This window comes from Vicugna pacos, chromosome 34, assembly GCF_048564905.1.
Source record: "Vicugna pacos chromosome 34, VicPac4, whole genome shotgun sequence".
Classification (NCBI taxonomy): domain Eukaryota; kingdom Metazoa; phylum Chordata; class Mammalia; order Artiodactyla; family Camelidae; genus Vicugna; species Vicugna pacos.
Genome location: NC_133020.1, coordinates 17,213,261 through 17,239,326, shown reverse-complemented (window position 1 = coordinate 17,239,326; position 26,066 = coordinate 17,213,261). Strand labels below are relative to the sequence as shown.

General features: G+C 43.7%; 1 protein-coding gene across 1 annotated transcript in view; it reads left to right on the top strand.

Annotated features, from left to right (window-relative positions):
• The window catches only part of LOC140691306 (antigen WC1.1-like), a 62,398-nt gene extending 37,552 nt beyond the window's left edge, over window positions 1–24,846 (top strand). The window contains exons 10-22 of the mRNA XM_072954629.1: window positions 8,273–8,581; window positions 8,674–8,991; window positions 12,043–12,135; window positions 12,211–12,525; window positions 13,508–13,822; window positions 20,296–20,337; window positions 20,429–20,743; window positions 21,002–21,034; window positions 21,610–21,747; window positions 22,164–22,256; window positions 22,537–22,620; window positions 23,143–23,289; window positions 24,423–24,846. Of these exons, the coding sequence (XP_072810730.1) occupies window positions 8,273–8,581; window positions 8,674–8,991; window positions 12,043–12,135; window positions 12,211–12,525; window positions 13,508–13,822; window positions 20,296–20,337; window positions 20,429–20,743; window positions 21,002–21,034; window positions 21,610–21,747; window positions 22,164–22,256; window positions 22,537–22,620; window positions 23,143–23,289; window positions 24,423–24,568 (2,348 nt within the window). The 3' untranslated portion in view covers window positions 24,569–24,846. The remainder of the gene's footprint in view (window positions 1–8,272; window positions 8,582–8,673; window positions 8,992–12,042; window positions 12,136–12,210; window positions 12,526–13,507; window positions 13,823–20,295; window positions 20,338–20,428; window positions 20,744–21,001; window positions 21,035–21,609; window positions 21,748–22,163; window positions 22,257–22,536; window positions 22,621–23,142; window positions 23,290–24,422) is intronic.
• Window positions 24,847–26,066: the final 1,220 nt, after the last annotated feature.

Sequence of the window (26,066 nt, the reverse complement as noted above, 5' to 3'; positions counted from 1 at the left end):
TGGTGAAGATTACCCTCCTCATGGCTCTCACGTGCAGAGGTGGGTTTTGGTCCCATGAAATGGGGGAGATAATGAGCGTTCTGATACCAAGTCCCCGCCTCTTCCTCGGAAAACTGTAGGCAGTTTCTGTACCAGTTCCTTGAGGAGCAGGAACATTTCACCAAAGCCAGCATTCTGTTCGTTTTCTTTGACACAACACTGTTCAAATTTATTCTACCAAAAATTTATTCTGCTGCTTCATACAACATGGACTTGCTCCTTATGAGATGGTCATCCTCGTCTCTCTGAACATTGGATGATCTGAGGTGGGCGCACATGACAGGGATCTCCACCGTGAAACCCACGATGGACACTGGCAAAAAATTACCCCTCCAAGCACAATGTGCACCATTAGACACAATAACATTGACCCTCAACATTGGATAATTCAGGACATATTATTTTTTAACTGGTTTCTAAAATCAATAATGTATTTTGGACCTTTTTCTATACCACTAAATATTCTTGTAAACACTAATCATTTTACTGTAGTATTACAAAATATAGGATATCACAGGGATAATACTGAAATTTTTAATTGTCTCAAATATTTAGTTTTATGACTGAAAGTCAACATGCTCAGCTTATCACCTGTGTTTGGCATTTATTTGTTTTCAGTGTTTTTGCTATTGTGGCAAAATCTGCTCTGAACTTCCCTGTAGTTAAATGTAAGCACCACCCACGAGTGTTTCTCTTAATCACATTCTAAGATCGGAATTACTGGTTTATAGGCTAGGAATACTTTCAAGGCTTTTGACCCAGAGACTAATGTCTGTGAGAAATGTTTGCACTGAATTTTATTAGGTCTATTCTGTATGAGATTGTTAATTTCCATGTACCTTTCCCAACATTGTCTTTTTATCAAGTTTTTCATCTTTGGTAGTTTTGCAGGCAAAAGCTGGCATATATTAGCCAATTTAATCCTTCATTTGTGAATGACTTGCTCATGACATTTGTCCTTCATAACTGGGGACGTTTGCCATTCTTGTCATGATTCCTATTGCGGCTCCTTCTACTATGACTGCTGCTGCCGCCGCCCCCCAGACCCCACACCGCATTCCCTCACGCGGGCTCATCTCAGCGCCCAGCAAGGCTACAAGGCAGGATATATGTATGTTTAAAAGCGGATCAGAAAACTGAGGGAAAGCAAAGTGAAACCCCTTGCCTAAGATGAGACAGGTGGAAGCAGTAGAGGCAAGGTTTGAACCCAGGCAGTTTGGGTCCAGACTCCTTGTCCCTGTGAAGAGTTCCATGTTTTATGCTCACAATGTTTCCCTAGCTGATTAGTTTCATTTTAACTTTTCTGTTTTTAGATCCATTGAGGGTTTTAATATTGACCATCTATAAAAATTTCCCTTTTATGTTTCTGCCTTCAAAGCCTCATTAAGAATATTTTTTTCCACTTCAAGTTTAAATAAATGATTGTATGTATTGTATAAATATATTTAAATAATTTACAACACTAATAACTGTGTAAGTTATTTTATATAGGATATGAAGTTATAATTAACTTTACTTTGTTTTTACTATGTAATTCCTGAGTTATGTCGTTTTCTTTTCTCAGTGATTTCAGTGACACCTAAAGAAACATGCTAAATGACACCATGGCATTTACCATACCTGCTTTTTAGAATTTATTTAGACTTTCATTCAACAAATGTTTATTGATTTACAGATAGCCTCGTAGGGTATTGAATTCCTAGCCTTTGCAGTTCACTAGGTGCTGAGGCCCCCGTGGTCACGAGTGAAGCGCTCCCTGGCCTGTAAAGCTAGTGAGGCTGGGCACCAAGACAAGAATTTGGAATAAACTCTGACAAGTGCCATCAGCAGGGACACCAGCAGCGTTTCTGAATCTAGCTGGGAGAAGCCGAGAAGGCTTCCTTAAAGAAGTAGTTTAAGCTGAGGGCATGCATTCTGGAAATGAAGTTGTTTACTGTTTACTGTATATGCTATTGTTAATAATGTCTAATATATAAACCCATGTTTGCATGCATGTTTCCTGTAGGTCACTTTTATATAACATGATGTATTTTAAATAGTTTATTTCAACAATCAAATGCTGAGAAATGTATACTAAGCCCCCATGACTATTATTCTGTCATGTGTTTCCTTGTATTTGCAAAAGCTTTGTCTTATATGTATCTATTTTCTATTTTTCAGTTTTATTGTGATACAATTTTTATATAATATTGTGTAAGGTGCATAATGTGATGATTTGAAATACATGTATATTATGAAATAATATCTATAATATCACGAAGTTAGCTTTTTGTGTGCATTATGAGAACTTTTAAGTTTGCCTTTATTAGTAACATTCAGGTATAGAATCCAGTATGATCAATGTCACGTGTACGTTGCATCCCCAGAACTGACTTGTGTTATAGGCCGAAGTTATGCCCTTTAACCACTTTCACCCATTTTCCCCGCCACCAGCCCTGACCAGGCACCACCCATATACTCTTTGTTTCTATGAGTTCAGCTTGTTTTGGATTCCATACACAGATAAGGGAGATCAAACAGCATTTTTTTTTTCTGTGTCTTACTTAATTTATTTAGCATATGGCCCTCAAGGTCCATCCATGTTGTCCCAAAGGCAGAATTTCCTTCATTTTTACGACTGAATAGTTACCCCACTGTGTGTATATCCATACCACCTATGCCTGTGTATACCTGTATCTAAATCTATAGATATACCTAGAATTCTCTCTCTATACGTCAAGTATTTACCACATATTCTTTATCCTTATAATTGTCAAGGAGCACTTAGGTTGTTTCCATTTCGTGGCTATTGTGAATAATGCTGCCGATCATGGGGGTGCAGGTATTTCTTCAAGATCATGATTTCATTTTTTAAGGTATATACCCGACATGGAAGTTCTGGATCAGATGGTCGTTCTATTTTTTACTTTTTGAGGAATGTCCACACTTTTTTCCCCAGAGGTTGTACCAATTTATATTACAAATTTCCCCCTTTCTCTGAATCCTTCTCACCAACAGTGTACAAATTTCCCCTTTTCTCCACATGCTTGCCAACCACTGTTATCTTTTGTCTTTTTGACAATAGCCATTGTAAGAGGGGTGAGGTGATAGCTCGTGGTTTTGATTTGCTTTTTCCTGATAGTGATGTTGAGCATGTTTTCATGTACCTGTTGCCATTTGTTTATCTTATTTGGGGAAAATGTGTATTTATATCTATTGCCCATTTTACAATGAGATTATTTGTGGTTTTGTGTCTCTCTGTGTGTGTTTTTGCCATTGATGAGTTTCTCATATATATCGGATATTAACCTCTCTCAGACATGTGATTTGTAAGTAGTTTTTCCCATTCCATAGGTTGTCTTTTTATTTTGTGGATAGTTTCTATTGCTCCACAGGAATTGTTTAGTTTGATGTGGTCTGACTGTTTATTTTGATTTTGTTGCTTGTGCTTGAGGTGTCATATCCAAAAAATTATTGACAAGACCCATGTGAAGAAATTTTTTTCCTAAGAGTTTTATAGTTTCAGGTCTTACAAGGATTCGAGTCTTTAGTGCATTTTGAGTTAACTTCGGGAGTAGTGTAAGATAGGGGTTCCAGTTGCATTCTTTTGCATGTAAATATCAGTTTTCCCAACACCATTGATTAGAAAGACAACCTTTTTCCATTGAGTATTCTTGGCTTGCTAGCCAGACATTTGTTGACCATATATGCACGGGTTAATTTCTGAGCCCTCATTCTCTGCTGTTGGTCTGTGTGTCTATTTTCATATCTTTGCTCTGTGGTTTGATTACAATAGTCATGGCGTATAGTTAGGAATCACAAATCCAGCTTGGTTTTTGTTGTTGTTGTTTTCTCAAACATTGCCTTGACTATGTGAGGTCTTTGGTGTTTTGCAATGAATTATAGTGCTTTTTTTCTATTTCTGTGATGAGGCCATTGGTCTTGATTGGAATTTCATTGAATTACAGATGGTTTTGGGTGGGATGCACATTTTAACAATATTAAATCTTCTAATTTATGAACATGGGATAGCTTTCCATTGATTTGTGTCTTCCTCAATTTCTTTCATCAATCTTATACTTTTTATAAGATCTTTCACCTGTTGTAAAATTATTAAGTATTTTATTGCTCTTGATGGAATTTTAATGAGATTATCCTCTTAATTTTTTTCCAGTGTTTCACTGTTAAGGTATAGAAGTGCAAATGGTTTCTGTACAAAGATTTTGTCTTGTACGACTTTGCTTAATTTGTTTATTCATTCTAACAGTTTTTCATCTTGGTTGAAGTGTTAAGGTTGTCTACATATAGCAACATGTCATCTACAGAGACAATGTTAATTCTTCCCTTCCAATTTGGATGTTTTTATTTCTTTTTTTGCGTAATTGCTCTGGTTGAGAGTTCCAGTACTATGAGAATGGAATAAGAGTAGACACACTTGTCTCATTTCTGATCCCAGAGGAAAAGCTTTCAACCTTTTGCCATTGAGTCTGATATGAACTCTGAGCTTCTCATATATGGTCTGTATTATGCTCAGGAATATTCTTTGTATATCTGAATTTTTGAGAGGTTTTTAAATTTAATTATATTAAAATTTGTCAGATTTTTTCCCGTGCATCTATTGAGATGATCATGATTTTTATCTTTCATTCTATTAAAATATTGCATCACATATATTGACTTTCATGTTTAACCATCCTTGCATTCCAGGGATTAATCTCTTGTGATCATGGTGTTTAATGCTTTTAATGTATGTTGAATTCAGTTGGCTACATTTGTTGAGAATATTTGCATTTATATTCATCAAAGACATTGGCTTATAACTTTCTTTCCTTGGAGTGTCCTTACACGGCTTTGGTCTCAGGTTAATGATGGCCATGTAAAATGACTTTGGAAGTGTCCCTTGTTCAGTTTTTTGGAATAGTTTACAAAGGGTAAGTATTATTTCCTCTTAAATATTTGGTAGAATTCACCATGGAAACACCTATTCCTGGCGTTTTCTTTTCTTGGGAGATGTTTAAGTACTGATTCAATCTCTTTTCTCATTATTGATGTCTTTCAGTTTGCTGAGGCCTCCCTCAGCCTCTTGTCATGCAGTCTCTCCACACACAGCTGACAACATGCTGGCTGGCTTCATAAGAGCGAGAGAGAGAGCAAGATAGGGCAACAAGGGAGAAACCAGAGTCGCCTTAAAAGCTAATCTCTTAAGTGACAACTCTTTACTTTTGCCAGATCCCATTTCTTAGATACATGTTATGAGGTACAGTCAAGTGTAGGGGGTCACACAGGGACATGGATACCCAGAGGCAGGCATACGAGGGACGTTTTAGAGGCTGCTTATCACAGTCCTGTGTTCCTAAGCTAGATGAGAGTGCCCCCGATGGGACAGAAAGGAGAGGGAAGCTTTTTCCCTGGCATCATGGGCCGTGAGCTGTAAGTGAGACAGGGGGTCTGGGCCCCTGGTGGTCTTGGGCATGTCTCCTGGGAGGGCAGCATCCAGATTCCTCTGAAGGCCTGTCCTCAGTGGTGTCCAGGAGCTGGGCTCTACAGGCTTGAGAGAAATAATTGAGTGCATCCCTTCCCAGCCCCGTGTTCAGCGATGCCACACTGGTAGCTTATAGTTGAACACTGTAGGAATATTTGCACCATAGAAATTAACAAATCCTATAACCAGGGATTATTTTTTTCCCTCAGAGAGCTCTTTTTTAAATACTTATACCACCGCATGTCTGTTAAAATCTCTCCTATGTCTTGTGTTCTGTGTCTGTGTCTCTCTTGCAGCTCTGGAGCTGAGGCTGATGGATGGAAGCCACCGCTGTGAGGGGAGAGTGGAAGTGAAGCACCGTAGAAGATGGGGCACCGTGGACGATTACAGCTGGGACTTGCAGGCTGCAGCTGTGGTGTGCAGACAGCTGGGATGTGGAGATGTTTTTCAGGCTCCCATAGCATCGTATTTTGGACCAGGGGTTGGCCCCATTTGGCTTTTCAATATTTCCTGCGAAGGGACAGAGTCAGCTCTCCATGACTGTTGTCACAATCCTATTAAAGACTACACTAGTGATGGCTTTTTACACAGCTGGGAAGCTGGAGCAGTCTGCTCAGGTAAGGCCTGTCTGGTCTGGGAGGAGACCACAGGAAGAGCCTCAGTCTCATTCCCAGAATAACTGTGAGCCTTCAGAGCATACTTGGGTGAAAACTCCAGTAACAGAGTGCTTTATTGAGGATTAGGTGCTCAAGGCCGCAGAAGGGCTTCTTGGCCCTGAACAGTAAAGGCCCCAGACCTGAGGATCCCTGGGCCCCCTGGGCTCTGTGATGTGTCTGTCACTTAGGCAAGGAGCATAGGCCAAAAGTTTCACACAGTTTCAACTGCTGAGCTGGACCTCAGTGACTTAGTTCCATCATGGGAGCTGTTTTGTGTTCATTTATGAGATGGTCAGTGAGGTGCAGGTAGAAGAGAGGGGCAGCAAATACAGTTAATTGTACTCCCGGGTCCTAGAGGGACAGAGTTGCCACACGGCTTAAGGGGTATAGGTGGGGAGGTGCCAAGGGGGCAGATTCAGCCAAGCAGGGGGAGCCAAATGAGACAGTGAACACCTGTGAACACGTAACAATGTTGCATGTCAGGATGCAGTTATACAGGCAAAAAGGGTGAAGGGATTCACTGGTGCATTTGAGCATCAGTAGGTCACACTCAGGGGAAGGTAAGACAGGGGATTTGTGGTAGGGGTTAGTCTTTGCACATTGCTGCTCCTGGTCACCTGGGTGTTGTGCTAACATCCTGTTTGTGGAGATGTTCAGGCATCAGGAAAATATGAAGTTCTAAAATCTACAGTGCAGTAGCTGGAGGAAAGCAAGTATTAATGGCAGTGAGGCCAAGAGAATCGGAGGAGACTCAGAAGAAGGCTCAGTCCTAAGTGTGTCTGACCAGAGCCAAGGTGGAGGCAGTAAAGACAGCAGTGAACCTAGAGTGTGAGTGGGTGGTCACAGTATTTTCCAGAAATGTGTCCATTTGTTATTACAAAGATGGATGTGGTGTCCAAGACATGAATCCCTTCAGAACACTTGGGATGGAGGAAGAGTTCAGATATCACAGTGTATTCTCTAATGCATGTGGTTGGGTCCTAGAAAAGGACCATCTAATCTGATGGGTTAATGGGATGCAGGAGCCTGAAGAACGTTTGCAATAAGCCCTCGGCAGCCAGTGCCAATCAGCTCTTTTGTGTTCTGTTGGGGACGATCATAGGAAAAGGGATCTTTTGCAGTCTCACATTCAGCAGACCTTTGATAACACTCATTTAGGGCCCTAAGAAAATAATGACTTTCATCTTGAAGCTAGTTTATTGAGGTGTGATTGACATACAAAAAGCTGCACCTATTTAATGTTTACAACAACTGCTAGGTTATGAAGAGAAATGACTAGGACCACCCCGTCTCTCTCCTGTGGCTCTCTGAGCTTTCTCAACACAACTTGACAGATTCATCTTTTTCCCCTTTTGGGTCACCTAAGAAATTCATGGAATGTTTTCTTGTGAAAAATTATCAGAAAAATAAAACTTGATGCAATAAAAGTGGATTGGTTTCAACGTGTGTAGTTTTTCTCTTGAGCCATCATCTGGCTGCAGGTCAACTTGCACTCATGGATCTAGCCCTCGGGATTTTCTCTACATTAAGTCACTGGAGGATTGGCTCTTGGGAGAGAAATCTGATCAGAATATTAACCCTGCGAGTCTCAGGATGGTTTTCTAACTTTGTCTGGATGATGGGTCTCTACTTTCACAGCCCAGGTCCCTGTGGGCTGATTCTATTCTTCATATCTCTGTACTCAAGTTTGAGTGTGCACGTGTGTATGGATTACTGACATGGGTGCTGTAGGTTCCAGGATCCTAAATCAGAAATTCATTTCTCCAACCAATGCTCTGAATGTATGTTCCTAGTATTCAGTCATTCTGGATGACCTGTCTTGAGCCCTGTAGTTTCCAGACCCCAAGATAAGGGAGTCACATTTCTAACCAATCTCATTATGTATGTTCTTGGGATTCAGCCATTCCAAACGTCCTCTGCAAATTCTTTTGGATTTCACTACGGAAACTGGTTCATGAAAATGCGGTTATAACACTAAATGACAAATTCCCTCTCCATGCCCCACTTCTGGAATAAAAAAGCTTTTCCTTCCATGCCATTGCCTGTGACACTTTTTTTTCCCAATTATCAAGAAGATCATGAACACTTACTGGGTTTATTTGCTTGTTTCTCTTAGGATTTGTGCGTCTGGTTGGAGGGCATGGACCCTGCTCAGGACAAGTAGAAGTGCATTCTGGAAAAGACTGGACTCCAGTGTCTGATGGGAACTTTACATTCCTCGCAGCCCAGGTTATCTGTGCAGAGCTGGGCTGTGGCAAGGCTGTGTCTGTCCTGGGACACGTGCCCTTCAGAAGGTCAGATGGCCGAGTCTGGGAGGAAGAGTTCGCGTGTACCGGGGAGGAGCCTGAGCTCTGGTTCTGCCCCAGGGTGCCCTGTCCAGGAGGAACCTGCCGCCACAGCGGAGCTGTTCAAGTTGTCTGTTCAGGTGAGATGCGGATCAGGACTCTAACCTCCCTGCACACCCTGGTCAGGTAAGAAAAACATGAGATTTTGCTGAGCTCCTGTCTTTTCTACCAGCATACACAGAAGTGCGGCTCATGAACAATGGCACGTCTCAGTGTGAGGGACAAGTGCAGATGCATATTTCTGGAGGATGGAGAGCGCTCTGTGCCTCCCACTGGACCATGGCCAACGCCCATGTTGTCTGTCGTCAGCTCGGCTGTGGATTCGCCACCTCCACCCCCAGAGGACCATACTTTGTTAAAGGAAGCAATCCGATCTGGAAAGCCCGATTTCACTGCTCAGGGGCTGAGTCCTTCTTGTGGAATTGCCCTGTGACTGCCCTGGGTGTTCCTGACTGTGCCCACGGAAACACAGCCTCTGTGATCTGCTCAGGTGAGAGAGAGGGAGGGTCTGACTGGTACTCAGGATGCTCCTTGTGGAAAAAGTCCCCAAGAGCAGAGAATGAGGGGAAAATGGCTTCAAAAGTTAGATATTTCATGATGAAATATATTTTTCCTCATCATTCATTCATTTTTTGAGATCAGGGCAAGAAGCTTAAGGGGAATAATATTTTTAAAATAAACATAGGTATTTAAGTATAAACATAGAGAACAGTGGATAAGCAATAAGTGTACACCTCAGTGAAGAGTTTTTCCCCACTCTGAACCAATTGAGAATTGCTGTACACATCAGATTCCTTTACTAGGTACCTCAGCATATATTTCTTAAGTACAAAGATAGTCATTAAAATTGAGGAAATTTTAATCTCATGCAATATTTTTAACTGTTTACTTTGAAATACATTTGAGCTTGAGGTTGTCTGCTTTTAGTTTTTATTAATAGTAGAAAGATTAAATTATAAATTCAATATTTTTAATAAATGAAGATTATTCAGATTTTCTATTAGTTCTTGGGACATTTCATGTGGTGCTTTTCAAAGAATTCCTCCACTTTTTGCTATATGTTTAAAGGTCTTGACAAAGGGGAAGTGACATCAGCATCATGGTGGTGTAAGATGACCCTCTTTTTGGCCTTCTTTTTAATAATGAATTAACCATACATCCATGATCAAAAGTGCTTCTGTGCAAATTGTGGGATTCAGTGTCTTATACCAAGGAACAGTTGGATGGTCAACAGCCAGCATGCAGAACAGGATAAAATATTTGTAAAACGTATGTAAAATCAAGGGTTAATATCCAAAATATATTTTAAAATAACTCTACAACTCAATAGCAGAAACCCAAACAATCTGTCTGAAATTGGGCAGAGGAACTGATTAAACATTTTCCAAAGAAGACATTCAAATGGCCAACAGATACATGAAGGGTGCTCAACATCACCAATAGTCAGGGAGACGCAAATTGAAACCACAGTGAGATGTTACCTTATAGCGTTTAGAGAGACTATCATCCAGAAGACGAGATACACACGTAGGTGAGGAAATGTGCACAAGTGAAGCCTGTGCTCTCTTGGTGGGAATGTAAATTGGTTCAATTAGTATGGAAAACAGTATGGAGTTTCCTCCATAATTAAAAAGTAGAGCTACCGTATACTCTAGCAATCCTAATTCTGGGTTGGACTCAAGGAAATGATATAGGATATTGAAAATATGTCTGCACTCCCATGTTCATTGCAGTACTATTCACAATAGCCAAGATACACAAACAACTCATGTGTCCTTCAACACATAAATGAATAAAGAACATGTGACACACACACACACACACACACACACACACAGAGTAATATTATTCAACCATGAGAAAGAAGAGAATCTTGCCATTGGTGACAACATGGATGGACCTTGAGGGCATTGTGTTTAGTAAGGTAAATTATACAGAGAAAGAAGAATATTGTGTATCATTTTTATGTGGAATCTTAAAAAGCCTTACTTGTAAAAACAGAGAGTAGAATGGTGGTCACCATGGACTGGGAGGTGGGGGAATAAGGATTTGTTAGAGGGTACAGAATTAGAAGATGAATAATTCTGGCGATCTAAGGTACAGAACAGTGATTGTAATGAACAATACTGAATTATAAACTTTAAAATGGCTAAAAGGCTACCTCTTAAATGTTCTCATTGTATAAAGGAAAGGATAATTATGTGATGTGACAGAGGTGTTAGCCAAAGCTACACTGGTAACAGTATTATAACATATAAACGTATCAAATTTAAACATATGTTGGGGGAAAAAACCCAAAAGCACTGGCAAAAGATTATTCATAATATCCTCTGAACCTCTTTTTAATGTGTATATGTTCTGTAGTAATAGATCTTTTTTGTTTCTTTTCTTCATTTTTGGAGGGGTAATTAGGTTTTTATTTATTTCTTTATTATTTATTTTTATTCTGGAAATACTGGGGACTGAACCCAGGACCTCGTTCATGCTACGCATGCACTCTACCACTGAACTATACCCTCCCTTTGTTTTCTTTTCCCCCTTGTTGATCATGCTTTGAAATGATGAATTTTATGTCTTTTCACAAAAATGAGGCTTAAATGATTTTTTCTGTGTCTCTGCCTTATATTTGATTGATTTCTATAATTATATATATTATTGTTCTACTTTCTATAGGTCATTTAATTTGCATTCTCTTTTTTTATGGTTACTTTTTTTTAAAACTTTTTTTATTGAAGTGCAGTCAATTACAATGTGTCACTTTCTGGTGTACAGCACAGTGTCGCAGTCGTGCACATACATACATGTATCCGTTTTCATATTTTTTTCATTAGAGGTTATTACACGATATTGAACATAGTTCCCTGTGCTATACTGGAGAAATTTTTTTTTTATAGCTGGGTATGTTTGATTGACATACATTGCAGATGAAAAATTGCAGAACTTCTTCAGACAGGATCTTACTTGCTGCCTCCAGGCACCTGACTTAGGAGATGCTCACTTCACATAAAAGAAAGTGAAGTAGTTGCAGCCGGGCATCCGTCCCTGTGAGGAACAGTCTATTTCCGGTTCACTCTTCCTTCCGTGACGCAAGTGTTCCCGTTAACAGGGCTCCTCCTCGTTGCTGGACCCTGAATGACGCTTTGTGCTCCCCGAGCTCTGAGAGTCTGCAGAGTCTCTGATGAGCTTCTCAGAGACTCACCTTTTAGAGGTCAATTGACAAAGGCCTCAGAAGAGGTGGCTCACCTCTGCCTTCCACATCGGAGAGCATGGGTCCAAATACTCTCACCGCCTTGGGAGCTCTCAGCACTGCCCCAAATATTGATACTTTCTCGGTTTTGTAAACTCATTCTTCGTGAAATGCTCGGTTTAAACAGAAATTCTGGCACCGTCAGAAGCAGAACGCTCCATAGAGAAGGTGAACTCTAAATAGGGTAACTTCACTGCTGTGTTACAGCTTTCATCTCAGACCTGATCAGCAGGTCATTATTTGGTTTAATTCAATTTCCTGTTCTTCAACCCGCTGATCATTGCTGTCCTGCAGGAAACCAGACCCAGGTGCTGCCCCAGTGCAACGACTCCGTGTCTGAACCGGGAGGCTCTGCAGCCTCAGAGGGGAGCCCGGCCAACTGCTCAGGTGGGGGTCCCGCAGGCCTAGAAGCCCTCCCTCCCCTGTGGAAAGGCCCCCACTGGCACGAGCCTCTCCCCGCAGACAGCAGGCGGCTCCGCCTGGCGGACGGGGGCGGCCGCTGCGCAGGCAGAGTGGAGATCCTCCACCAGGGCTCCTGGGGCACCATCTGTGATGACGGCTGGGACCTGGCCGATGCCCACGTGGTGTGCAGACAGCTGGGCTGCGGACAAGCCGTGGATGCCTCGGCCTTGGCTCGCTTCGGGGCGGGATCCGGGCCCATCTGGCTGGACGAGCTGAACTGCACGGGGAAGGAGCCGCACGTGTGGAGGTGCCCTTCGCGGGGCTGGGGGCGGCACGACTGCAGGCACAAGGAGGACGCGGGGGTCGTCTGCTCAGGTCTGCGCGGCGCTGGGCCGCGGGCGGGGGGCCGGGGGCGCGGGCCCTGGGGGTCGGGGGTCTGAGCCCTGAGGGAGAGCTGCTGGCAGGGCCAGAGGAGGAAGCCCCTTCCCTGGAGCCCGTCTTTCCAGTCTGTCTTTACTCTCCAGTAAGTTCTGGAGACCCTACTGGTATTGTAATGACACCATGGACTGAGTAGTTAAAAAATGAGGGGTCTATTATTTCACCGTTCTGCAGGTTAGAAGTCTGACAGGGGTCTTGGTGGGATGACGTCAAGGTGTCCACAGGGCTGCATTCTACCTGGAGCCTTTGGGGAGAATTCCTCAGCCTTTTCTAGTTTCTAAAGGCGGCATGAATTCCTTGGCTCAGAGCTCCTTCTCTTTTTCTTCAGACAGACAACCTTGTCTCCACCGATCATTCTTCCATGTCTCATCTCCCTCTAATCACAGTCAGGGAAAGGATTCCAATTGTAAGGGTAGTGGATGGGAAAGTGCCATTAGACTGGGTTCACGTGTTAATCCACAATATCCCAGCTTAATCTAACCATCCCATGGTCCTTGACTTAATCATATGTGTAAAATCCCTTTTGCCAGTTATGGTAGCATTTTCACAGATTCCAGGGACTGGGATGTGGACGTCTCTGGGGGGGTCCACCCTTCTGCCTGCCTCCCTACTATCCACATCCCTTTCACATACTCTTCCACGGGTTTTTCAGGAAGTGGAATTCAGCTCCCCCTCCCTGCAGGGTACCCAGATGAGTGTTCCTCTCAGCCCATTTTCCATCACATCATTGTGGTAGAAATAGACAGGCAGACAGAAATGGACTAACTCAGGTAAAAGGGAGACCAATTTCAGTCTTGTCACCTAGTGAGTGTCTCCTCAGCAGGGTCAGGGATGAGTGTTGACAATTTCTGGGAGAGAGGAGCACCCAGATCGTTGAGTGGAGTGTCAACTGTGCCCTGTTTCCCCCTTTCAATTTCAGAGTTCCTGGCCCTGAGGATGGTGAGCGAGGACCAGGAGTGTGCCGGGTGGCTGGAAGTCTTCTACAACGGGACCTGGGGCAGTGTCTGCCGCAGCCCCATGGAAGAGCTCACCTTGTCCATCATCTGCAGCCAGCTTGGCTGTGGGGACAGTGGAACCCTGAACCCTTCTGTTGCTTTTAGGGAAGGTGCTAGACCCCAGTGGGTAGATTTAATCCAGTGTCGGAGAACTGATACCTCTCTCTGGGAGTGTCCTTCTGACCCTTGGACATACAATTCCTGTTCTCCAAAGGAGGAAGCTTACGTCTCCTGTGCAGGTGACTTACTGCCTGTTTCTATGTCCCACCAGTTTTTGTAGGATGTTGCTAATGAGATTTTATATTTTCAAATCTAAGTGATGACTTTAAGTTGCATGTACAAAATGAAGTGTGGATAAAGATTATCTAATCCATATTGTTTCAAAGGATAAAGTAAAAAAAACCTACGCTGACACCAGTTTATGTGAAACATACCAGGGAGATTGGGCTGAACTGTGGGAAGCATGAATAATACTCAGACTTTCCAAGCAACTGTTAAATAACTAGGAGTAGTTATTGATATGCCCAATACCTTAACGTAGGTAGGGACAGAGCAGAGAATCAGTCCTGATTGCTCTGTCTCGTAAACGCTGGGTGTTTGACTCTGAATTGCATCTACACCAGCTAGACTGACTCTCAAGACAGTTTGCTGGTAGATTGCAATTGAGTGCCTTGTAGGTAAAAATCTATATTCCAGGCAAGAGTACAGAGAAGAGAAAAGACATAGTCACTGTTTCCATGACACTTATAATCCATTGTGGAAATCTCCCGTTAGACAGGAATTTCAAGATTCGTGAAGAATGAGAAAGTGCTATGGAAGTGTGTGATTGGGGCAAAAGTAGAAATCATGCTTACCTGGAGAACTGAAGGATGAGTAAGGGTTTCTTAAAGGAAGAAGTGGAGAGATGTTTTTGGTCCATGTAAGTCCTGCTGTGGAAGGAAACATGGTGTCTTAGAGGTACTGAGAAAATTGCATCCTGGCCAGAGCAGAAAGAGGGTGAGAGGCTGTGCTGCAGGATTCCCGTGGAGTGATGAGCAGAGCCAGACACCTCTGGGAGCAGGACCCAAGAAAACCATCCCGTTAAAGAGGAATTTGTTTATCCTCTTGGCTGGGACATCATGTAGAACCTCTGAGAGGTCAATGGGCTCAAGTTGCCATATCTTCCTGCTTGAATTTATCTCTTCTAAGACGCCCTCAGAATCCCAGTGTCCTTGGCTGAACCTTCATCCTCTGGGCTTTTCTTCCACTACCGTGCACTCATCTGTCCGCCTCATCTTACTCACCCACAGTGTTCTGCAGAGTTTGTTGGAATTTGGAGCCCATCTTCCTTAAATTCCCTTATTATCCTCAGTGGTCCCTTCTCTCTCATGTTCTGATCAAAACCTGATTTTTCTCCTGAAAACACTGACTTTTGTATTGACTGGAGGCTGTGTGTTTCTCTTTTCACACACTTTTGTCTGGAGTGCGACTTGGAGTAGGGAGCTCCTTGTCCCGAGGTGAATTTCAACAATTCCTCTCCTGTTTCTTCTCAACCTGCAGCTCATCCACCAGCTGCAGCTCCAGGCTCACCAGGTTCTTCATCGATGTCTTATTCCTGGAACCATTAGTAGTTACTCGACACCCTTAAACAGAACTGAGACAAATCTCCACCTCATTGTTTGTTGTTTTTATTCTTACTGGGTTGCACCTCCTGTGTTCAGCCCTTATGTCTTAGACGTTCTCAGGGCTCAGTGTCAGACTCTTTACTCGTTTTTATCTATACTCCCTCCCTACGGCCCATGCCCTAAACGATATGTGTACACTGAAAAGTCTCAGATATACGCCTCTGCAACTGACGTCGGCCTTTATCTCCAAACTCATATATTCCATGGCTACCTGACATCTCCAGCTGAATATCAATAGACCACTCAGATTTAGTCCAGAACAGAATGTTGATTCTACCTTAGCAACATCTGCTGCTAACTTTCCTCCACTATTATTCTCCCCTCTAAAGTTAATGTCACTACCGTTACTCAGTTCCTTAAGCTCAATGTACAGGAGTCAACCTTTATCTCTCCTGTTCCCTCACCCTCTGCTTTCAGTGTAGCAGCACGTTCTGTTGGCTCTATCTTCAAATATATCCTTAGTCCTTGTGTTCCTCTATGTTCACTATCATCTTGGTCTGGGAAAGATGATCTCTGTCCGGATTATTCCAACAGTTTCTGGCAGTCATGTAGGTCCATTCTTCCCCTTCCTTAATATATTCTTTCTCTGTCAGGTAGAGAGCGATTTTTAAAATGACTTTGTATCCTGTTTCTTGCCAGTAAGCCCCCAGAAGCTTCCTACTCAACTCAAGATCAAACTCCAATTTTTTCTAGTGTTTGACAAAAGCCTACAATGTCTGTCCCCTACCAAGCACTCAGTCCTCCTCTGCTCTTAACTCTTCCTTCAGTCGATGTGCATATTGACCTTCTTTGTGTCCACAAAATAGGCAGAATGGGCAGTAAGGGAAGGTGTCGCCATCCTTTAACGCCTCAGTATCCTCTTACCAGACAGTTGGTGTGTCCATCTTACGACCTCGCACCAGCTGTTCTGTCTGCTTTGCTTGCCTGTCAACTTCTCATCATTCACTTGTCACTTTCAATATCGTCTCCTTGCTGAGGCCCTTATATCCACCTAACTGCTGTTACCTCTCCCTAGACTCTTTAGGACATACCCCTGACACTCCGTGGTTATCCCTGAGCACACGGATTGCTTTTCTCAGTCCCTCTTGTAGGGTTCCAATTCCTCTGCCCAAATTTGCGTTTTACAGCACATTTTAATGCTTTTCATAGTTTATTACTATGTGAAATGACCTTTTTCATATTTATTATCCATCTCTCTTATTTTTTTGTAAAATACCATGGCCCCAAGGACTTTGACTGACTGACTGTGGTATTCATCACTGTGTTTTCAGTGCTGTGACAGTACCTGGCATTACAGTAGATAATAAACAGTCATTGAATGAATGAATAACCGTTTTTATTGTGTGGTCCAAACTAAAAGTATTTTCATGAGGGTGTAATTAAAACTAATTGAAAGGTTTTTAGGCTGTGAGTTAAATTAAGCAGTATTGCGTTAAGAAAGTATCTCTTGAGTACAGTATAAATTAAGGGTTATTGCAGGAGAAATGCAGATTGTATAATGGTGACTTGGGATATCTTGCAGGAGTCAAGGGTGACTGCTAGAAGGGTGGTAGTGCCTGTTCTTAATACAGGAAATGCAGAAACTCATGGAAAGGATCCCATGGATTCAGTTTTGGGTACATTACATTCCAAGTAGATGAGACGCTTAAGTGGAGATGTCATTAGGCATTTAGAACTATGGTATTTCAGTTTTGAAAGGAAATCCAGTTGGGAGACATAAATTTGGGAGTTATCATAGAGGTGTTTAGATAGGGATAGATGAGATCATTGGCAAAATAAACCCTTTAAGACAGAATCCAATGAACACTAACTTTTGAAAGCTAGGTAGTACAGTGCATGAACTGGCAGGGAGTCCAGTGAAGAGCAGAGGAAAACTAACCCAGGCAATGCTGTGTTTGGATGTCAGCTTCAAAAACATTTTCAAGGAAAGTGGGTGGTCATACGTGTTAAGTTCTACTGTGGCAGTAAGTAAATGAGAACGGAAAAGTGCCCAGTAGATTTAGCTCTTTGTTTGTCCTTGAATGTCCTAATGAGAACACTTTTGAGAGTGGGAGTGGAAATCAAAAATAAAAGTATAGAAAATAAGGTAACGGTGAAAAATACACACAACTTCTTTGAGAAATAGTGAAGCGCAAAGAATGAAAAGTAAAATGCAGGAGTGTTGTATCCAATGTTGGGAGTAAATTTGTTTTAATTACCAGGTTGATCAATTCATTGATGCACCGTAGGGTGAACCTCCTTTAAAAGGGATGCTGGCACATTTCATCATCTAAGTGCATTGTGTCCAAGTGCAAAGCAACTGGAAACTGTGTCAGAGGGAGTCTGTAATCAGACCAGTTAGCATGAATTCCAGAGTAGGTGTAGACGGATTATTGACCTCAGGCTTTGAAGGACTTTCCCACAGAAGAGGGAGGAGACTTGCCAGAGCTTCTCCGGAGGCAGGACCCTGATGATGGATGGAGGTTAGAAATCTGTGCTCTTCCTCGGTACAAGTAGCCTAAAGGAATGTCACCCCTGTGATGATCCCCAAGGAAAAGAACAATACTGCCAGATGAAAGAAGACTGGGGGCATGAAGGGATGGCCAGGCCTTATGTCCCCTTTTGCCTGCCTCTGTGTCTCTTCCCTGCAGCGGGCAGACTTCCTCCTGCTAGACTTGTGCCATGCTTGGCACTATGGATGTTATGTCCTTTGCACTAGTTTGTTTTATGCTGAGAGAGAGACCAGGTCCTTTCTCTGTCACCTAAATTACAAAGACATTCCTAGCTTATTGTAAATAGAGAAGACATATAAAACATAAAAAGATAAATGAATCACATCTCATGAGCTCTTGTCCATCTATATCCTCCTGATGCAAACAAGATGAATGGACTGATATATGCTATTCCTCAAATTCCTCCACCTTCATATAAACATATGTAAACTCATATGCCCATAAAAGAGTTCATGTTGAACTTGTATTATTATTTATTTTTACAAGGTTGGAGTTATATTATCCACATTATTGTTCAATTTGCTTTTTATCACTTGAATCTCATGGATATTCCTCCAGGTAGCGCTAACTCATTTGTAAAGCAATGGCTTAATATCTCATTCATGAGAGGTTGGTACTCCAGTTCATAGGACCATTTGCCCATTTATTGGCAATTTGATTGCTTTTAACTTTCCCCCCTCTACAAATAATTCTGTAGTAAGGATTTCTGTACATGTATCGCTATACGCCATTCAGTTTGCTACTTAAGCTTACTGCAAATGTTGATATTATTTGATCAAAGGATACATATATATATATATATACACATATATACACACACAGACACATGTCCATGTACACATGTGCATAGATAGAAACACAGACAAATTTTAATAGATATTGTCCAATGACTTTCTAGGACCAATCACTTCCAGTTGTCTTCATATCTAGATAGGAAATGCTGGGATTTCTCTATAACTTGACTATTAACTTAGGCCAAACCATATGGAAATGCCAAGACCAATAAGCTTACAAGAACCCGCAAGTCTCATCCTGAGACACTTGCAGGTGGAAGTGGGGATGACAAGTGCTTTGCTTCTGGATTCTTTCTCCTTCCTTCCTTCCTTCCTTTCTTCCTTTCTTCCTTCCTTCCCTCCTTCCTTGCTTCCCTTCATCCTTTCCTTTCTTCCTTCTTTTGCAGTTTCTCAGTGTTTTCCGTTTGTTCAACATTTTGTCCCCCATCGTTTGTCTCTGTGTCTCCTCTTTGTCTCCATCTTTCTCTTCCGCACACCACACATACACACAGCTCATTCAGGTATATCCTGGATGATATGCTGGGAGTTGTCTGAAATTCACAGCAGAGCTGGAGGATGGTAATAGATATTTCAAAGGTAGAACCTCCCTCCCTTCCTTGCCTCTCTTTCCTCATCTCTTTTTCTGGTTCCTGTGGAAGGTTGAAGGGATGTTAAACTCTAAGACCTTATATGGATGATAATTTCCTAAAGTCATAAGTGATGGATTGAGAGGTAGTGAGTTCTCCCATCCTGAAAGTGAACAAATCCCCCAGAACAGGTCTTGCCATGGTTTCTGAACATGTCTCCTTGCTTTGGGTAGAGGAGGTCTGATGGGGTGACATGGAAAGGATAAGACAATTCTGACATTTTATGGCAAATACCGTGTATATGTGTGTGTTCTTGCATTGTTTTGAATTTATATCTATTTCCTTCGTCTTCTATACTTTCATGTAGTTTTTTGGTCCTTTGTTTTGTCTCTGTGTCCTCTTAGCACAGTGTTTCTCAGTGTGTTTATCTGAGTCTCATTGATACTCCCTAGCTATTTGTCTACTTATCTGTCTTTCCTTAAAAAAAGAAAAACTATCTTTTCCTTCTTTAAAAAAAGTGTCCTCTCCCTGTATTAATCTCTTTGCCTGTCCATATGTCATCCTGAAAAGCAGATAAGAAAAGTTCAGAGTCTGTTATATAATTTCCCTCTAAAATGTATAAATGTATTATTGAATGTAAACTAATCTGTGATTCTGGACTCATTATTTTTTAAAATATCTCTTCTCTGTTACCACAAACCATCGATATTAATTTGTATTTCCTTTATTATCTTACTGATGAGCAAGAATTTAAAGGAATTACATGCCACTGGACTTTATTTATCTATTTGTTCACTCAGTAAACATCAAGCCTCTATCACAGTCGTTAGAGAAGGTTCTCCACACGTACGTGAATGAGTGCGTACGCAGTGCAGGGCACGGTCCTACCAGCAGACACACAAGGTGAACAAGATATGAAGGTTCTTCTTAAAGGGGGGCTTTCATTTAGGGATTTGCGTAAGTTTGTGTAGATGTCTGTGTTTATGTTTGTTGTGGGGTGTGGAGATTGATAAACAACAGATAAAGTCATTTCAGCTGGTGATGAGATCCAGTGAATGTCTCAGCCCAGTAGACGATGAAGCCTGTGTTTTGACTCGTCCTTGGACTGAGCCAAGGACGCTGGATAATCTTGTTCGGGGACGGGAACACCCCCAGCTGTCCCTGATCCAGTGCGTCCCCATTGTTTGTTTCTGCAGGAATTAGATCCAAGAGCTGTCCAACTGCTGCCCCCTGCACAGGTACGTCAGCCTCTCCCACTGCCCCTGTGGCTCCCAGGGGCTCCTGCCTCCCCACCATGGGCAGAAACAGGAGGGGCTGCTGTCCTTGCAGACAAAGAGAAGCTCCGACTTCGGGGAGGAGGCTCCCAGTGCTCAGGGCGCGTGGAGGTTTGGCACAGCGGCTCCTGGGGCACAGTGTGTGATGACTCCTGGAGCCTGGCAGAGGCTGAGGTGGTGTGTCAGCAGCTGGGCTGTGGCCACGCCCTGGAAGCCCTGGGAAGTGCAGCGTTTGGCCCTGGGAACGGGAGCATCTGGCTGGACGAGGTGCAGTGCAGGGGCAGCGAGCCCTCCCTGTGGGCCTGTGCTGCGGAGCCCTGGGGGCAGAACGACTGCAAGCACGAGGAGGACGCCGGGGTGAGGTGCTCTGGTGAGTGGAGCAGCGTGGGGTCCGCTCCGGTTGAGGAGGGGCAGCGACGGGACAATGGGCTTGGCTGCGGTAGGATGCGGACTTTGTGTCCAGAAAGCATCCTGATGCTGTAGCTCTGGATGTAGGACAGGGGGGCTGGGGGGACTCAATATGGATGTTGTGGTAACTGAGGGATGATCTCAGGGCTCAGGAAGGAAACGTGGGCTGTCCTGCATTCTGTCCAGTCCCTGTGCTGCAAACCCCTCTTTTTCTCTCCAGGTGAGAGGACAACTTTGCCCCCCGCTACAGCAGGTACGGTGCCACGGTCCCCGGGCGGGGAGAACATTCCGATTCCTGGGACCTGTTCTGTGGTCTCTGCCGGAATCAGCCAGCTCAGGAGAGGACAGGTCCTGAGGAACCTCTGGCTGGTGGCGGGGAAGCAGGGCACTTTCCCAGGGAACCTGCCTTGGTTCACAGTGCCAGAAGTTTCTCATGTCCCCATGGGCCAGGGGAGGCTGATTACTGTGCTGCAGAATCCTAGGTTTTATTACTTTCCCGTGATTGTTCGTCTTCAAAAGTAAGATGCCAGTCCCTGGGCTTGTTTGATGCTCTGGTCTTGTGAAGCCCAAGGAGAGGAGTTGTGAGCCCGGTTCTCAGAGGCTGTCTCAGTGGGAAGCTCCCTGATCATCTGCAGCTCTTCCCTGGACCACACCAGCAGGAGTGGAGTTGAATTATCTCAGGAGAAGACCTGGGGAAGCCGAGTCACAGTCAGTCTGGTTAAGTCTGAGGATGGGACTTGACTGTGTGGAGCTCTCTGGAAACGCTGACCTCGGAAGGTTCTCTGTGCCCGTGTCTTTCTCCGAACGCTCTTGCTTTTTCCCCCTTAGGGACCAGACCACGCTCCAATCCGATCCCTGGCATCTTCTCCCTGCCTGGGATCCTCTGCCTCATCCTGGGCGCCCTCCTCTTCCTGGTCCTCGTCATCCTGGTGACTCAGCTGCTCAGTTGGAGAGCGGAGCGCAGAGGTGGGTGTAGTGGGTAGAGGGTAACATGGGAAGTGTGTGGAGGCGGGAAGCGGGGTCAGGTGACACAAGGGGAAAAGTGGGCAAGGTCTCTGTTCTTACCCCTATTCGTCTGCAAAACTCCTTCTGCTCCATGTGAAACCCTAAGGGCTGAATACACAGGTTCTTAGGTCTGAGGTATGGACACTCATAAGTAATGGCTCTTATGTGAGACAAGGAAGAGTGGAGGCTGAGCTGTGGATCCAGGGCCAGGGGAGGGCAGAAGGTGCAGACATACATGGTGTGTGAGGTGTGAGATACACAGAGGTGCTGGCAGCCCTGAGGGTCTCCCAACGTGTGTGCGGCGGGGAGATGAAGTACTAGCCTGTTGGCTCAGGGTGTCTGGGGAGGCATGTCTGACCTGCTGGAGGTTTTCTCAGCCTTATCCAGGGTCAAAGGCGCTGTCCATGAGGCTGTGTACGAGGAGATTGATTACCTTGCAACGACGAAGGAGGATCTGCTGCGCAGCTCGGGTGTGTGCCTCTGTTTGCCCCTCCCGGGACCCCTGGTTGTCAGCCACCCACTGGCTGTGAGGCATCTTCCCAGCACCCACATTCCCCACGTCTGCCCCAGACACACAGAGGCAGCCCCTCCAAAGGCCACAGGACGGGCCTCTCAGAGCCCCTGTGCACTGTGTGCCTCCCCAACCCTGTGGGCGCCATGACGGCCCCAGCATGCCTTCTCAGCCTTAGCACTGGTCCGGTGGGTGTGGGAAGGATTGTTCTGTTCTTTGTGATGTTTTTCTCCACTTAGGGTTCCTGTCAGATGACTCAGTGTCTCAACTGCCCTATTACACCGAGGAAGGTGCGGAGGACAGTGACCATAAATCCACTCCAGGTAGTAGAGGTGGACGTGCCTTGGCTGGGTAGAGGGGGCAGGTGACGTCCCCTCACAGAGATGAGACCCAGTGGGAACAGGCTTCCTCTGACTGGGATTGGCGGGAGCTGTTGTCTCCTGAGGGGTCCACGCTCCCCCCATTCTGGGGCTGTTGTGCGATGCCTCACGTTGGGGCTGGGCTCTCTGTGTCCAGAATCACCCTCACTCAGTCACAGCCTGCATATGTTGTTTTGAGAAATAACAGCATGAAAGCATAATTCATCAAAAGATTTTAGTAAGAATCATTGGCATAAGAATTTCTTTGAGATCTGTAGTTTTAATAAGAAGTATTGAGCTAATGGTATAACTTTTTGTTTCGTGGACACTTCAAAATAAAATATGGCCTTAGAAAACCTGCTGAGACAAGGAGTGATTTGTGCCTCCATGGAGCAGTTCAGAAACTCTGGTTCAGAAGAGATTTCAGGTGTTTCCCAGGACAACCCATTTATGTTGGTTTCCCTTGACCCCCTTGTCTGCCCTTAGAGCCCCCGGATCAGAGGACCGAGGCCCCTGGTGAGGGTTATGATGATGCTGAAGAGGTACCACTGCCTGAGGCTCCCCCTGCCTCTCGGATGAGCGAGGGGGAGGTGCCCCCAGAGGAGGAGACTGGGATGAGGGCCTCGCAGACAGGTGAGTGGGTCAGCTGATCTCCTGTAGTGTTTGCTCTGTGTCCGGGAAAGGGTGAATCTGAGCTCCTCAATGCCCAGCCTTCCTGGAGATTCCAAATTTGCATGAGCTCCTACGTTTGATAGCATCACCTCGAACATACGCCTCTCTGTAATGCCGTCAGGCTCCTTGGGAGGGAGGAATCAGTCTTTATTCTTGGCATTTATGTCTCCATAAGGAGTGGCATAAATTTGTCACTTTATCCTTGATGTGCCTGCCTTAAGACTTGTAGATTAATTGAGCATATTTACCCAATTATTAAAGGGGAGTAACTGTTGTGATAACATCTCTGTGCTGTCTCATACATGCCAGGTAGTGAGAGATTTAGAAAGCGTATTGCAGAATTGGGATTTGTGAGGGATTTTGATCATTTCAGATGCACTGTGAACACATGTTAGCACTACTCTGCACAACGTCTGTGCTGTATGGAGGCCTTAAAGATTAAAGACATGGTGGTGGATCATAGACTTAGAATTTGTGACAGGTAAGGGCGAATCAGCTCCAGACATGTCAGTGGTCAGGAGAAGGCACTCATTCTCCAGAACAGAGTATTTCTCCATGTGAGGGCCCATGTGGTTCTTGGGGAGGGGAAACTGGTGATGCATGCTATGATTGTATTTGTGGGCGTTTGGGAACACAGGTGAAGGCAACTAAGAGCACATTTGGATTGTCAATGCGGAACAGACATTTTTCTAGTCTTCTGTCTCCCTCTCATTATGACTTCAGACCTGTCAGTTGGGAAATAAGAAAATTTCAGATTCCTTTTTATGTGTGCCACCATTCTTGGGCCATGTGCTTGCTGAGTGTGTAAGCCAGGAAACAGGTCTTCCCACAGCTCCTGTGTTTGACCATAGTTCTCCTGGGATTCAGGCATTCCCAGATAAGCTGAGGCCGCAGACCCACATAGGCTGGATCCTGATAGGAGAGCCCTGATATTTCCTGCCTGTAATGAATATGAAGTAGCCTGAGCCTCCCTGAGTGAACTGGGTCCCCAGGGATCTTATGTCATCACCACTTACTTGACTTGCTTCTGCCACAGGGCATAGCCCAGTGTCCCTTTGTCACAGTTCTAATCAAACTTGTCTTTACTGTTTCAGACTCTTCTCTGAACTTTCCTAGAGAGGCAGCTGATCCTGGGAAAGGAAAAGAGAGCCCCTGGCTGGATCAGTGGGAAAAGGGGGACCCTGGGTATGACGACGTGGAACTGAGTGTCCCTGGAACACCCAGCGTGGCTTTCCCATGATGCTGTGTTAATATGAGATGAGGGCTCTGACATTCTAACTGCCTGTATTTCAGTAGAGCTGTGTTGACCTATCATTGCATTATAAGGAAACTGCTTAGAGTATATATTCTGAATAAAGTACTTTTCCCCTCTGTTGATAATTTAACGTTTCTTGTCAAGTGGTCTTAGAAGATTGGTCCTCAAAGGAAATAGAAGGTGAGTGAACTGACCTGTTTTCTCACCTCCCCCAAAGGCCAATGAAGGCATGACTCTGCCCAGGCCCCAAAATGCTCCGGGTCACTCTTGCTTAGACAAAGGACTCCAAACTTGGTGCACACTCACACCCTCATCCTAATAAAATGAACTCATGAAAAATACCCAGTCTTGACCATTTATGTGCGCTCATGAGCACTTACATTATCAAGGACTAATGCCAATGATTAGATGAGTCTAATCATGTAGGTCCTACAATTTAGATTAAAAGAAGCCATTTTAATTTGGGGTTTATCAGTTTTTACACTTTGTTAGTCATGTTGGTAGAAGACTTATGCCATTAACTTCCATTGTCTGGTTAGCCACAGTCCATAAATCAGTCCAGGTTTATTTGTTATTATCGATTTTGATGAAGGGTTATTTGCTGACAAAATATGTTTACTATTTATTTTTTTTAATTTTATTGATTTATTTGTTTGGTAAACAACGTTTATTCTAGGAAGAGCAACTCATTGAGAGATAAAACATACAATTTACATATATGTGCTGTTCATTGTTTCTAAGAACATTTTAGAGCTTTAGCTTTTAAGACGTACATCGTTATCAAAGGAATAAAGCTAACCACAAAGTAAGAATCAACAGAATGCAGGAATCCAATCATACAGGACAATCAAATGTGCTTGCATATAGACAAATGTTTTTAGATTAAAAAACCCTTGGATATCTTCCATCTACTGAATCCCAGGAGAATGTTTCGCAGGCAGTCCGCTTGAGGTTAACAATGCCTTGAAATCCAGAACAGGGATTCAGCCAGTTTTCAGACCTGTTGCTAGTTTTTTCCTTGCCAGTGACATGGATTCAGGTCAGTGATACTAAAAGAAATAAGAGTTATATTATGGAGCTGGAAGGACACAATCAATTGGTTTTCATTTTTTGTTTTCAGTTTTTATCATATTTACACACGATTTTTATTAAATGGTCAAAAGCTGTACATTGGTTCTTGTCATAAACACAGGTCTTCACTTCTGCATTCCCTGAACACCCATCCAGGCATTTCAAACATGTAAAAACTCTTTTTGTTGATTTCCTGATATCTTCCTTAATATATTAGTATACTATGTTTTTTTTTTTCTGTCTTAATCAGTTTCTTTTTGCCTATCCACTATGGAAATTGAGGATTTAGCGACTTTCATTCTAGGCTCACCTTCTCTAACTCCCAGTGGCTTTTCTGCCTGCAAAATTAAGCCTTTCCCATATTCCCAGTCTCCTAATTTAGTTATAATTTTGGTAGATAATATGTATCATT